The following is a 15,090-nucleotide window of genomic DNA, read 5'->3' as shown; positions in this document are numbered from 1 at the left end:
AGGCCTGCCCTCATCCCTGACTTTGCTGAAGGCCTGGTTGGTTCCCGTTTTGGGGCTTTGCCAAACGAACTCCAGAAGATCCTGGATCTCTTGACGAGAGGAGGCGCAGTGCCAAGGCCGTCCCATTGCAAGGCGCCCCGAGTCTGCCACTCACTCCTGCAGGGATGTGCCAGGCTCAGCCTCGCGTGTGTTTGTAAGGCAGGTTTTTAAGGCACTTGACATGCACGTGGCGGACCCCAGTTTGGTCCTAGCACCACATGCGATCCCTGAGCCCCGCCAGGAATGATCCCTGAGCACAAAGCCAAGAGCAACCCTGAGCATCGCTGGGTGTGCTCCAAGTCCCCCACCTCCCCTCCCAAAACAGTAAAATCACGTGATGCACTGATCCGGGAGGGCAGGGGTTCAGAAATGTTTTCCCAGAAGAACAGTCACTGCATTACAACACGGTTTCTGTGGGAAGCCTTGCCGAGGGCAGGGGAGGGGACCCACACGCACAGGCGCACAGGGAATGCTGGGGTTCTGCCTCCACTCGTGCCCAGGGCTGCCCCACTCAGCTGGTCACTTGTCTGCCCTTGCGGGAGGCTCTCTGGCAGTGCCAAGGGCAGGGACAGGGGTGCCTGGCCAAATGCCCGGAGAGAGGGGTCACTCCCCACTAGTGCCAGAGTTTGAGGAGCCTGAGCAAGCGCAAAGCAGGGTGAAGCCCTTCTCACAAATCTGCACACACGCATGGGGTTCCCGCACGTCACGGGAGCCGCACCCCTTTGTCTGGCTGGCCTCTGACACCATTGCTGACTCCTTTGAGACGGAGAGCAGGACCAAATTTCCCTGGCCAGCACCTCACTGAGCCCATGCAGAGGGGAGAGCAGCTGCTGGGGAGGACGGTGGACACGGGTGAGCTCATCTGCTTTCCCATCTAGTCACCACTAAAACTAAAAATGAAAGCTGATGTACCTTTGACAGGTAAAGTCAGGGCCAGAGAGACAAGAGAGCACAGGTTTAAAGCACTTGACCTGCACACAGCAGATTCCAGCACCACAAGCCATCCCTGATGCCCTCCAGAAATGATCCTTGAGCACAGAGCCAGGGTAACTCCTGAGCAACACTGGGTGTGGCCAAGCCCCCCACCACCCCCCCAAAAGAAGCAAAATCACCCCCAAAAATATTAAGTGGATACAGTGAAGCAAAAATAATGAAAGAAACAAAACTCAGAAAATGATTTCACAGAGGGTATGGTGCCGCCATCAGGTCAATCTGAACCTGTGAGGCGAGTGCATCAGCAGCCTGATGGCACCGTCAGACTTTCAGATACCCCAAAATTGCTGCTGTGCCTTTGAACAGACCCCAAAAACTTGGAGCAAAGTTTACCAAGGAAGTAAACGGCCAAAAGTTAGGTATGTGGGAGACACACCCACAAACCACCTCCAGCTCAGCTATATAATTGGAGGCATGGCCTCTCTGGTTCCTGATTGAACTGCTTAATGGCCATGATACCAGAGACTCAGAGACGAATCTCGGAACCCAAAGGCTTTTGGCAGAAATGCGTCCTGTTCCTGCAGTAGGTTACTGACTCTGGGCCACTCCAGGTGAGAATAGGTGTCATGCCTTGGCCTGTTCCCCCTGGCGGCCCGGTGACTGCCATCCTCCAGAGGCCACTGGACAGTCAGGTTTGGGTCTGCAGTGACGAGATGTGTGGGGCCTCACCACATGGGGGTGGAACCGGCCTTTTCCTCCCCATCCCAACAAGAACCCGAGTCGCCTCCTACAAACAGCCTCTCTGGCTCCTGATCAAGCTGATTAACGGCCATGATCCCAGAGACTCAGAAACAAATCTCGAAACCCAGCGGCTTTTGGCAGAAATGCATCTGGCCCACATATAAGGTGGCCACCGCCTCAGAGCTTATTGGAAAGCCAGGTATGAGCCTGCGGTGACGGGACAACTGCAATCTCATGGGAAGGGGGGGGGGGCGGTACCGGCTCGTCCTTTACGCCCTACTGAGGTCACGAGTTGCCCCCCACAAGTGGCTCTCCGGCACAGCCATAACACCAGATGCACAGAAACCAATCTCGTAATGATCTGGCTCTTTGCAGAAATCCAAAATCATTATATGACATTATATGATTCTCATAACCAGCTATAGAAAACAAAATATTTCACAATGCCTTTTCAGGAATTCTGATTGTTGGGGGGTGAAATTCTAAACAATAATGGTGCATCTTTTGTCGAAATAATGAATGTAATCAATGTAGAGAAGAATTAAGTGGAAATCATCTGCCTCACAGGCATTTGGAGGGGTGGGGGGGTATACTGGGGTTCTTGCTGGTGAAACATGAGTACTGGTGAAGGGAAAGGTGGTTGATCATTGTATGACCGAGACTTAAACCTGAAAGCTTTGTAACTTTTCCCACAGTGATTCAATAAATAAATATAGGAAGAAAAAATAAATAAATAAAATTATAAAAAAAAAAGAAAATGATTTCACTGTTGAGTGAAGTGGGATCATGGTGGCAATGCTCGATGTCAGTGCTCTGGAGCACCAGGGCACTCCTGTTGGTGCTTGGGGGCCCATGCATTGCTGTGCATTAAACCCAGGGCCTCCTCCCCTGAGCACATCCCCAGCCCAGAACATTTTTCAAAAACTAAGTAGCGCCGTCAGAAACCCCACCAATGTAACATTCATTAAAAAAGCTCAGACCCTGCTGTTTGTTTAACCACAGGGAACAGATAAAGAGCTCCTAAAACTAAAAAGAGGTAAAACCCAAACACTCAACATGTTGAAGATGAATTAAGTCTCCAGGGAGACATAAGAAACATGAAAATAATACAATGCAGAATTTGATTAAAAAGGAACAACAAGCATCTAACAGGAGGAGCAAAAGGATGGGATTAGAAAGATCAAAAATCATTTCTCAGCAATTAAAACAATCAAAGGCACAGGAAGAATAAAGATACTTGTCGTCAAATGTAGGGCAGAATAAAGCCAGTCTCAGGCATGAAAGACCCAGGGGTTACAGCTCAGTCTTTCTGGAGGAGTTACTTGGGGGGGGGGGGGGCTGCAGCAGAGAGAGGGAGACAGGAAGGGAGGAAGCAGACACCAGGAAGGACTGAAAAGAGAAGTCAAGAAAGAGCTGGGCCAGAGAGGCTGGCTTGGTGTACCACAAAGTCAGTAGAGGGATGTAATCAGGGATGCAGGAAAGAAGTTAAAAAATCAAAGCAAGACAGACGTAGCAGAAAAAGGAAACTGAGCGCACCCCATCAGTCACTGTCAGAACCAGGAAACTCCTGATTGGTTTCCGGTTTTTGGTACCACCCAAGGGTCAAACCATGAACCATCTCATTTTCCAAATGCTTTCATTTGGCCTCTTCAGTTCTGAAAATGCAAGTGAAAAGCCTCAGGATAAGAGAGGTTAAAGGTCTAGAGCTGATCCATAAGAAAGAAAGGGATAAATATTTGTATTTAAGTTGCAAACAATAAACAAGGAAGCCATAGAATGACACTTGGAGGAGAGCGGGAAGCAGATAAAATGAGCTAAAAATGCAGTTACAATAGGTAGATGTCAATGGAGAACATCTAAAGTTGATCAGTCTAGAAATAGCCATAATGCATGTTATTTAAAGACTAGCAGAAATGATCCCAAGAAATGGCTAAAATTAGCACATGTGGCCTCTGGTGAACAGGGTGGGCAGACACCAGGCACAGGATGGTCGGTTTTTGTTATTAGCTCTTCACTTTGATTTTTTAACCATCAACATGCATTACTTGGACAAAAATAAGTATCTTCAATTTTTCATGAATTTAATAAGAAGTGATTAATGTATTGGTTAAATTTTTGATCTAGCATGCAGGATAAACCTCAAATTACAGCTATCAAAGCAGTTTCTCGGGAAGGCACCATCTGAAGCCGCTGCTGTGCCCGGGGCCGTGCCCCTTCGCCCAGGAGCCTGGGAAAGACGACCAGCAATTCCTCTAGCCAGAGCCAAGGCACAGAAGACCGAACGGTCTTCTGCTCTGTCCCTCTTCAGTGACCGCCCTCTAGGACTGTCACCACGGAACTAGCAGTTCTGAGCTGATCCCTCATGCGAGCGGTCCGTGTGACTGGCACGAGGCGCAGGGCCGCTCGGAGGCAAGGCCTGGAAGCCTGGTGAGCTGAGGACTTTCACTGCGCCCTCGTCCTGAAGCCACCTGCCTCCTGCAGGAACATAAGCGCACAGCGCCTGCCCCAGCTCTGCACACACATGGGTCCTAACAAGGGTTGCAGGGGCAGGGCGGGGGGAACGAGAATAGTCTCTCGCTGAGAGGAGGCGAAGACGGGCAGGTTGGGGCTCGGCAGGCCGCAGCCGAGGGATCAGGTGAGGTGGAAGATGTCAGAGGAGAAGGACAGGTCCTGGCTGATCTCTCTGGCCTAGGGACAGGAGGGAAACAGAGGCACGACAGCCCCCGAACACTGACAGATGCTTGGGCCTGCATCACAGAACTGACTACCCAGTGGGGAGGGAGCCAGATCAGAGGTCACTCGGGAACGGCCGTGACATGGGGCCAGCAATGGCGAGTACTAGGCACATTGGTGGGGGTGAGGGAGGTGTGCAGTGACTTTGGACATCAATAGCACACACTTTAGCACCGTTAGAACCATCTTACCTAAACTAGGGAATATTCCAGATTCCTCCCATTTCAAAGCTACAAATCAGTGCCCTACAAATGACCTTCCAGGAGAACATCCTATATGTGTGGGGGTCACCAATATAGGACCACGATGGCACATTTGGCCTGGGACACCTGGCGGGGCAGTGCTGGCATCTCCGAAGGGATACGGGTTAACAGTGTCCAGGCTGGGGCTGACTCGGGCTGTGTGGGGCTGACTGCAGTAGGTTCGGATAAGGGCAATTTCTACAAGAACCTTCAGGCACGTCTGCTCTCTGCTCCGTGCTATAGAACAGTATCACAGGGGCCCAGACCGCTGGCTCAGCACAGCTGGGACAGCATGGCGCAGCCCTTTCTCCCTGAAACCAAGTCTGAGAGCCCGCGGGCATCAGCCCCTGGATTCCACTCACCATCATCTTCTCTGCCCGCTCACACCCAGCCCTCTCCTCCGACGATCCTGTCCCCACATGAGGAAGCTGAGCGAGGCCTGGCAGAGAGGACACAAATCAAGGACACTAGTCTGAAGCCCCAAGTGATCCTAGGTGGGCAAGATGCCCTACTGATCTCTAGGGGCACACAGAAGCCTCCACTGCCCACAGCTTCTGGCAGCCATCACTACCCAGAGCAAAGGGACCCCAGGACCAGAGGACAGAGACCAAGACCTAACAGGATGGATCTCAGGCCCAAAAGGAGCCTACACACACACACACACACACACACACACACACACACACACACGTGCGTGGAGCAGCAGGCCAGCTGGTCACTGGGTCTGGTGATATGCTGTGTGGAAACCCAGAGAACACAACAGCTCCCCAGTGCAGACTGAACCCTACAGATCAGCGGCCATCAAGGGCAATTGCCCAGAGACCCCAGCAACTAGAGGAGGGCGATAAGTGCCCCAGAGGCCAGGTCAGGGCTCACCCTCAGCTCCCTGACATAACCCAGAGGGTTGGAGTCACCCAGAAGGGCTTTCCCTTTGAGAGCATGAGGGGCCAGGGCCTGGGTTCAGAGTTCCCTGAGACATGAAGGTTCGTGAAGGAGCTGATCTGTGAAGCTGAACAGGCGAGTGAGAGGAGGGGACCTGAGCCAGCTGCCCACTGGCATCCAGAACAGGCACAGATGTGGGGTCCCCTGAGAAAGTGGAGATATCTAGCATCAGGACCTCACTGCAGCAGCCTCCTGAGCTGAACCTCCTGTACCCCCAGGGCTGGCCCCATACCTGGGACTAAGATGCCAGGCAAGAGCATTCATGCAGTGCCAAGCCCTTCCAGACCCCAGGGAGAGATATCTGTGCCCGTCCAAACACAAACAGCTGCATTACCTACTACTTCCTGCAGACTGACTTGGCAGCCAAGCAGAACTGAACTAGAAAAGTCACCATGTGAACAAAATGATCTTCAGAAAAGCAAAGACAGGGCCAGAGAGATAGTCCAGCAGGTAATCACTTGCTTTGCTTGCAGCTGACCTGGTCAATCTCTGGCAACACAAAGTCCCCCAGCAGTGCCAGAAGTAAGCCCTAAGCACTACCAGGCATAGCCCCATAACTGATATTTTTTAAGCAACAAGACCATAATCTCTCAAGATTGCCTCTGAACTGGCCTGACGTAGATACAAGATATTTAGAAAGCAAATTGAGAAACTATAGAATATCTATTATTCCTCAACAATAAAGAGGGTAGATAGCATCATCACCATCATCATCACAACCATCACTGATGGCACCATCACCACTACCACCATCACCATCACCATCACAACCATCACTAACCACACCACCACCACCAGCAGCAGCATCATCACCATCATCATCACAACCATCACTTATGGCACCACCAGCATCACCATCACCTTGATCATCACAACCATCACTGACAGCACCACCGTCGCCATTTTGTAACTACCATCATAGGATCACTGATAGCACCACCATCACAGCCATCACTTGACAGCACCACTAATCATCATCAGAACCACCATCATCCCTATGACCCAATTAACCATCATCAGGAATACACATATTCAAAATTCACTAGCTCCTATCCTATGAGGTGGGCGACATGAGGACTAACCCATCTTTGTCATTACCATGAGGACTGACAGCCACATCCCACATCAGCAGGACAGCTAACATGGTACTAGGCAGAGTTGCGTGTTCACTAAGACCTGTGAACAGGGCCAGAGAGAGGACAATGCGTAGGCCGATCGCCTTACAGTGGCTGACCTTATTGTCTCCCAAGCCCACCAGGGGTGACTCTGAGTGTAGAACCAGGAGTCAGCCCTGAGCACTGTCAGATTTGAGCACTGTCAGACCAATCCCCAATACAAATCAATCATAAAAAATAACCACACTCTGGCAGTAAGCTCTAGAGGTTCAGTCAAGAAAACAATATGGACACTTCTCAAAAAACTAGCTTTCACCTCATCCAGAAATTCTACTTCTTGGCATCCACATCGAGGGCCCAGAACCCTCCTCAGAAGAAACATCAGCCCACCCGTGCTCGCTGCAGCTGTTTACCACAGGCAGAATCCGGAACAGCACGAGCATCTGAGGATAGATGACAGATGAAGAGACTGGGACCTGCACACGGGAAGGCTGCTTGGCTGCAGGAGAGAGGCAACCATGAGGCACTGCCCCTGGGGGGGTCTGGAGAGACCCCGCTGAGTGAAGCCGTCAGGGAGAGAAGGACAGGCCCAGGATGATCACTTCCGTGTGTGGGACACAAAGAAACAGAACAGAGAAGGGGGTTACAGATGCCCAAAGACATCAGGAGCTGAGAGGAGGACTGGCCATCGGTGGGTGGGGGACAGGACCCTAGGACGATAGTGGAGGGACATGGACACTAATGGAGGGTGCGGCGCCCTTCTGACTGGAAGCCGCCCTGGAGTAGGGGGGGATAACAAGCCCCCCAAGCAGGCTATCTGCACCCACGGCTGGGCTGTGGGGCCTCCTGCACAGCTCTCCCGGCCAGGCTAGACTCACTGGCTGTCATCTGAAAGCTCCCCGTGCAGTTTTCGATGCAGATGAGCGTTGAAATCTCCGTCTCAGTGCCCCCCAAGGGTCTTTAGCTGCTAGAGGACTTGTAATTAAATGGAAAGTTTTCCAGTTTCAGCCCACACAGTTTTTCTGGCTGGAGTTCGTACAAGAAAACAAACCTTCTCAGGAGCCTGGAAGGATTCCCCTGCACCCCCATGTCACTTCACCAGCTGACAGGACCACGGCCAAGCCCCACCAATGTCCCCACACCTATCAAATTAATCCACCCAACCATTTGCCCAGAAAGCACAATGCAGAGAGTCCAAAAGAGAAATTATTAGAAAATTGCTTTTCATCATAATTACCGCAAATAACAAAGGGAAAAGTAACTAGCACAATGACTTAGAGAAGTGACTCAGTGTGGGCAATTACACAGATAGAAGCTGCTTTCAGCCGCGGCGCACATGCACCCAACGCTTTCTGCCAACGCAGGTTATTTAGGGGGCTACCGTAAATATCCCACAACCTGCTCCCCGATCCCCAGGTGTGCACGCACACATGCCCCAGACACTCAGGACATCGCCGAGTGAGGCTTTTTTCTGTCTTTCAAAGACACCCCCCCCCAATCATTTATCTTATCCAAAGATAAATGATAAGAACAGGAAGTTGTTTATAAGCACTAGAGCAAGACCCAGAAACATAGTTTGATTTACCTGAATCTAAAGAAAATCCATATTCAAAATTAATTTTTTAAAAGATGGATCATGATTTGGTAAGATGGGGGGTGGGGATGGAGTGGGAGGGTAAGGAGCCAGAAGCTAAGTCAGCTGACACATCTCAGCTCCAGCTCAGGACCAGCCAAAGTCATTGGGCCAAATGGTGTTTTTCCATGATTCGATCCATTAGAACAAGAATCATTACAGTGTTCTCCACTATCAGGACCCTCTGCAAAACAGAGGCTGAACTCCCCAGAGATCCAGTTGGCAGTTGTTTTGTCTCTAATTTTAATGTCCTACAGAAAAGCTTTGGGGGAAGGGACGGGTTTTGCATACCCAGCGGTGCTCAGGTGGACCCCTGGCTCAGTGTGCAGGGGTCACTCCTGGCAGGGCGTGGGAACCCAGAGGTAATATTGTAGCTAGAATCTAGGGGTCAGCCATGCACATAGCAAGTGCCTTGCCACGGTGCTATCTTTCTGGCCCCAGAAATACTTTTTCTTTAAAACATTAAGCTAATAAATTATAGCTGAAAAATATACTTCAATTTCCAAAGCAAACTCCGGCATCTCTCCTAAACAGCTGGTTTCAAAGTATGAGCCCATCTTTGCTTAGCACCAAATTAAAGGATTTGAAAACAATGAGAGCCCAGCAATCGCAGGCAGAGGCTGGAAGGGGAATGAGAACAGGCATGAAACTGGGTGAGAATAAGACTGCTGGCAGCTCAATGAGCCCTTACGTAACCCACAAGGAGAACAGCACGTGGGGTCACTGGAAACCCCCCCATTTCCATGACCTATGACTGAAAAGTAGGCCAACAGATCCATGAGCCAGGTGTCCTGCTCTCATGCCTCAGTCGTTGGGGTATCTTGCTCAAGCGGAAATGGCACACACCGATGCAAGTTTTGGATCACGTGGATCACAGTTTTACACCACATGATCGATCACTTTTGCACAAGGTGAAGTGATCCTCACATATGTCTCTCTTCTCAGCAAGTCCTAGAAGTCGGCCATGATCTTCCCATGCAGGGACAGCACAGCTCCTAGGTCTCTCAGAATGAGCGGTTAGGAGAGCAGAGGCTTAGGAAAACCAAACAAAAGCAACATGAAGAAAAGACAGAGAGTGGGGAGGTAGGGAGAAATGAGAAGACAAAGAATTCTCATGACAGTTGCTGGCAATGGAACATTCTAGAAGAACGCGCTCGCCTCTGCTAACACGGTTCCAGGGAGGACACCCCAGAGGTGTTTGGGTTGTAACATAGGCCCCAGGAACCTGATTCACTTTCCCAGCAGAGGCGAAGCCACTTAAAACAGAACAACAAAACCACAAGCGTGATCTGACACGTGTTGTGTGGAGGCTGAACAACCAAGCTGTAGATTCATTCAAACAGTCACAGTTTAAGTCTGTTTACAGCTCACTGCAAACCACAAATGAAGGGGGCGGCGCCAAAGGGCTCCAGGTGCCCGGTGTGTGTACTGGGGGGCAGGGGGTATGTGGGAGAGGGAGCCCCAGGCCCCTGATCTAGGGGCTCTTCCCTGCCTCTGCTCTTGTGAAGATGCTACAGAGATTTCAGACACGGACAGGCTGTGCCCTGCTGACCTCGGCCACAGGGTGTGACTTTCTGACACAGAAATACAGCCTGGGGTGGAGGCTATCTCAAAGTACGTCACGAAAAACTCGGGCTGGACATCATGGTACAGCCAACGTCAGAGCAGCTGCCGACCAGAAGCAGGTTCTGTTGCGTAAATACCACCGTGCTACCACACATCCCAGGACAGATTCCAGGGCCTCTCATCCTGTTTGCTAATTCGTTATATCAACAACCAACTCAGCATGCTACAAAAACACAGCTGATTTAGCAATCTGCAAGTTAGACATCTACATGAGTTTGTACCAAAATGTGTGGTGTTTCCCTCCTGCTCGCCAGGGTGGGTTCCTCAGGCCCCTTGGGCGGGCATGGTGCCGCCAGGGCTGTTTCAGCCAGAATTTCTCCAGCTTCCTGGCGAGCAGAGCTGCCGGCCTTCCCAACTTCGGCAGGCACCTGACAGCAAGAGCTGTGAGTCTGAGCTTCGAACACCAGTCGGCCACCACCCTCCCACATGTGCAGACACAGACAGAGCAGGTCTCGGTCGGTGGCCACAAGGCTAAAAATAGGACACAATGCCCAGTATGACCACCAGCCACATCAAATCTGATCACGTGTGCCACGACCGCTATCAAGCCGCAAACAGTGGGGCCACCGTCAGTAGTCACTGGGCTCAGAGGGGGTCCATGAAAGAGGCTTAAGTCTTGTGTCCTTTGGACATCCTGGAAAGCAAAGGTGTTGTGTAGTGGTGGGAGGTCTGGGGGACTTCCAGGCAAGTCATGAGAGCGAGGCTTAGTGGCAACGAGGCCTCCTAACCTGTTGGGTCCCCGAGCTCCAGGCCGCAAACCCCATGGCAGCCTCCCTGATCTGCAAAGGTGGAGGCCTTAGCCTGGGGGCAGAACCTGATGACACAGCCCACCCCACTGCCTTGCGCAGATCTGAGACACCCGAGCACTTGAGAACAGGACCTGGCAAACCTGGTGAGAACTCAGCGCGCGTCAGAGAAATTCCATGCTTCTGTACAGAGAAAATCCACTTCCCTTCTGCCGTATTACTCTGACGGGGCATGGTCCCCAAAGGTACGAGGGGCCACCCAGACACCCCCAGCAGAGCTCAGGAGGCCGTGTGGCACTGTGTGTTGAACCAGGCCGATGCATGCCGGGCCTGGTGTGCCCTACGGTGTGTGGGGACGGGGCAGGGGCCGGGGTCTCACCAGATCTGGGTCTCACCAGACCTTTGAGGGAAGGCCTGGCTCTGCTTCCCTATGGCAGGATGAGGACAGTGAGCACACAGAGAGGAAGCAAGGGCCCAGGGCAGCCCGTGCCTGACGCTCCAGCCGCCACACTCCACACCCAGCCTCGACAGCCCGGTTCCTATGCTTTTTGGGTCACACCTGGCGATGCTCAGGGGTTACTCCTGGCTTTGCATCAGAAATCACTCCTGGCAGTGCTCAGGAGACCGTATGGGATGCTGGGAATTGAACCCGGGTCGGCCGCATGCAAAGCAAACACCCTACCCGCTGAGCTATCACTCCAGCCCAGAGCCACTCTTGAAGGAGAAAAGAAACTGTCCCAGGGCTGGAGAAGATGAGTGATGGCCCAGTCGCAAAACGTCCCAAGGACTGGGTTTCCTGAGCAATAGAGACGAGCACCTGCAGAGACATGAGCTCGTGGATTCTATTTAGAGGAAAGCACTATTTACTTTGGGACGTCCCGAACCAATGCTAGTGGATTTTAGCAGGAGACAATCAATATTTTTCAATAGGGTTTTTTCCATCACAGCAAAATAATGGCAATCGTGGGGTGCTTCCCAGTCCCATCGTTCTCCTACTTAAGCCAGGCGCTATCACAAAAGGGATTCATAAAAGCTGAGTGTCAGACTGGAATGAATGCCTGCCTCCGAGGACGGGCAGTGGGGAAATGCTCCCACCTCCAGCACGGTGTATGGGCCTCAGTGGGGGCTAACTGGGAGGGAGTAGCTTTTTGATGTTCTGAAGGAGGGGTGACTGGCTAACGGAAGTCAGGCTGCTGGTGGCCGAAATCAAAGTATTGCACTAAAAATAGCCCAATTTCCTCCTTTCACTGACTTTCTTTGCTGCATGGGGAGGCTCTCGGCCCAGCCCAAGGGGGCAGTGCGCTCTTCTGGGCCCAGAAGTCTCCTTCTCCTGTGGGGTATGCGCCAGGTCCTCTCAGAGGAGCAGGAGCCCCGGTAGAGACCAGGTCGCCCAGATGTGCCAGCCAGACATTCATTCCAATGCAGGCGATACCAGAAGGCTGTCAGCCAAGACCCTCTTCTGCATTTATTAGGTTAGTTGTTCCTCTGTTTGTGTTGTGTCCCTGAACTCGGTCAACACATCAGAGCTACTGAGGGGCTACCATGACCCGCTCAGGGGCCCATGTGGTGCCAGGAATGGTGTTTGGGGTGGCTCCCAGAGAGAGCCGGTGCCCCCCCACCTTCTGCTTGGAATCAGCTCTTAGATGACGAAGACCCTCCTGCCTGCCCAGGCTCTCGAGATGGTCACAATCCGTTCCTGCCCCGCGAACGGAGACACCCACAGTGACGCAAACATGTTAGGGGCCCCTGCAATCCTGACCACACAGACAAGGGTCCCTCTAACGCACTGAACTTCATGCAAAGCCCCCAGGTCATAGTTTCCGGTCATTTCCTCAAAACGTGCCTCTGGCCGTGGCGTCCGACCCACAGGACAGAGTCCAGGCCGCCGGCACCTCCTGTGGGAGAGGGATGCTGCGTTCAGGCATCCCTACCCGCCTCCCTGTGCGCAGGGTCTCCCTACCTGCCTCCCTGTCTCCTGTGCACGCAGAGACCAGAGTCAAGAAGGGCGGGGGCAAACCTCCAGCACCCCTGCCAAGAGCCCGGCACGCAGGCTTCTTCCTGGGAGCGTGCGGGAGCCATGCCAGCACACTCGGTGCCGGCGGACAGGCTGCCGAGACAGACGCGGGTCCCAAGTACCTGCAGCCCCTTCCCCCCGCCCCCGGCAGCGGTGAGGGGCGGCCGGCTCCGAGGCATCCGGGCGGCGGTGCGCGGGGCTCCGCACACGCAGACCGGCCCGGTCCGCGCGCCCCGGGCAGCGCCTTGGGCTCCCGCTCCCGCGCCGGACCTGCCCGGCCGCGCCCGCGCGCTGGGCCCCGCGCCCGGGATGCTGCACCCCCTCCCCGCGTCCTCGGACCCCCGCGCGCCGGGCGAGCGCGGTCACGGCGCGGGCAGGTCCGTGCTGTGGCCGGCGCCGGCTCCCTGCGCCCCCCGCGGCCCCCGACCCCCGCGCCCCACGACCCCGAGCCCCGCGCCCCCGCGTCCCAAGACCCCCGCGCTACCCGACCCACCGCACCCCGCGCCCCGTGCCCCCGCGCCCCGCACCCCCGCACCCCGCGCCCCACGACCCGACCCCCGCGTTCCGCGCGCCCCGCGCCCCCGCTCCCCTCACCCTCGCACCCCGCGCCCCCGCGCCCCACGACCCCCGCGTTCCTCGCGCCCCGCGCCCCTGCTCCCCTCACCCTCGCACCCCGCGCCCCACGACCCCCGCGCCCCCGCGCCCCGCGCCCGCACTTTCCCGGGACTCGCCAGGCCGCCCGCCGCCCCCTCACCGTTGGAGCGGCGCACGATGTTCTCCAGGAACGTGTTCTGCGGGGCCACGAGCCCCCGCCGGCCCCCGGCCACCGTCATGGTCGCGGCGGGGCTCCCGGGCGCTGGGCGCTGCCGGCTGCTCGCGCCCCATGCGCCCCCCGCTCCTCCGCCCGGGCCCGCCGCCGCCTCCGGCCGCCGCGCCCGCCGCAGGCGCCTGGGTGGGTGGAGGGACCGCGGCGCGGCCGGGGTGCCCCCTGCCGGGCGCGGCCGCCGGAGCACCCGGGGCGCCCGGGGAGGCGCCAGCCGGCGGGCAGCGCCCCCGCCTGGCCACGCCGAGGAAGCGCGCCCAGGGCTGGGCGAGGCCCCCCCACCCCACCCCGGGGCGTTTCGGCCCGGCAGGGGGGCGTCCGTGTGCGGGGTTTGGCGCGCATCCTTTCCACTGCCTTTCACCCAGGGGCCGGCACGATGAGCCGCCTTTCTCTCCTGTTCCAAGCAGAGCCCCAGGACCCCCAAGACTCGGGGTACCCTTGCCAGTTCATGAAGTCGGGCCCTGATTCAGCTTCAGCCGAGCAGCATAGGTAAGGCAGCCCATGGCCTGGCACGCCTGGCTCACTCCTGAAAAAATAGGAAACTGAGGTTTCCAGAAGCCCACGTCGCCACCTGGCTCTCTGCTTTAGTCCCTGTTTGGAACCCGGGAAAACCCACTTTTCCAGGGATGGGGATCGCAGACAGTCACCAGGGGCATCCTTCTCACAGGTGTAGGAGTCATCTCGGGGTACCCCACCTTTGTGCCATGTGCTTTAGGGCACGCTTCAGTGTGATATTGGAAGGCTGGGAACACTCAGCCGTTTCCCTGCAAATGGCTGAAACCCAGTCTTCCTTCTCTTAGCTTTCCCATGCAAATCTGTCCTTCGGTAATACCTTGGATGCAACAGGAGCACCTGTAGGTGCTAATATGGGTGATCCCACCAGGTCAGGCTGCAAAAAGGAGCAGACTGAGCCCCGTGGGCTGAGTGCAGGTACTGACTTCTGAGCAGAGACAACAGCTCAGAGTTGTCTCCCAAAACAAATGCAAAACCAGAAGTTGTCTCTGAGTGAGGCACAATGCCCACCACCCCGCCCAAGGTCAACCTTAGACCCCATGGAGGTACTTCCAGCCTCCTGGTCTCACGAGGGTCCTTTCCCTCAGTGTTTATTCGCAGGCTCTCTACCTCTCTCTGCATGCTTCCGGGCTGGCTTTTCCCAGTTTGTACCCCATCAGGGAGCCACAGGGGAACTGAGTAGACCCTTCTCTTGTTTCTTCCAGACAGCTCAGCCTCTGCCCCCCAACATCATAGGCAAAACCTCCTGGGGTATCCCCATGTGCTGAGCCCCATCGTGCAGATGGTCCCAAGGGCAGAAACTTTGTCCTGGTACCACTTCTCCGCTTACAGGCAGATCCTGGCAGGTTCCACGGGGCAGCAGGATGGCTACGTGCTGTCCCCACACAGGGAGCCACAGGAGCTTGGCCTCTGGGTGGGCGCCAAGATCGTGTGAGACAGGTGAGGCAGCACAGTCTCCGGGAGGGCGGGGGGATGCGCAGGGTCCATCCT

General features: G+C 54.9%; 1 protein-coding gene across 2 annotated transcripts in view; it reads right to left on the bottom strand.

The window, feature by feature from the left end:
- The window catches only part of KCNH1 (potassium voltage-gated channel subfamily H member 1), a 68,487-nt gene extending 54,787 nt beyond the window's left edge, over positions 1–13,700 (bottom strand). For both annotated transcript variants that reach the window (XM_056110500.1, XM_056110501.1), the window contains exon 1: positions 13,519–13,700. In XM_056110500.1, coding sequence (XP_055966475.1) covers positions 13,519–13,597 — 79 coding nt within the window. In that variant the 5' untranslated portion in view covers positions 13,598–13,700. The remainder of the gene's footprint in view (positions 1–13,518) is intronic.
- Between the last annotated feature and the right edge of the window lie 1,390 nt (positions 13,701–15,090).

Source organism: Sorex fumeus, unplaced genomic scaffold, assembly GCF_029834395.1.
Source record: "Sorex fumeus unplaced genomic scaffold, SorFum_2.1 ptg000010l, whole genome shotgun sequence".
NCBI lineage: Eukaryota > Metazoa > Chordata > Mammalia > Eulipotyphla > Soricidae > Sorex > Sorex fumeus.
This window is presented reverse-complemented; position numbering and strand designations above follow the sequence as displayed.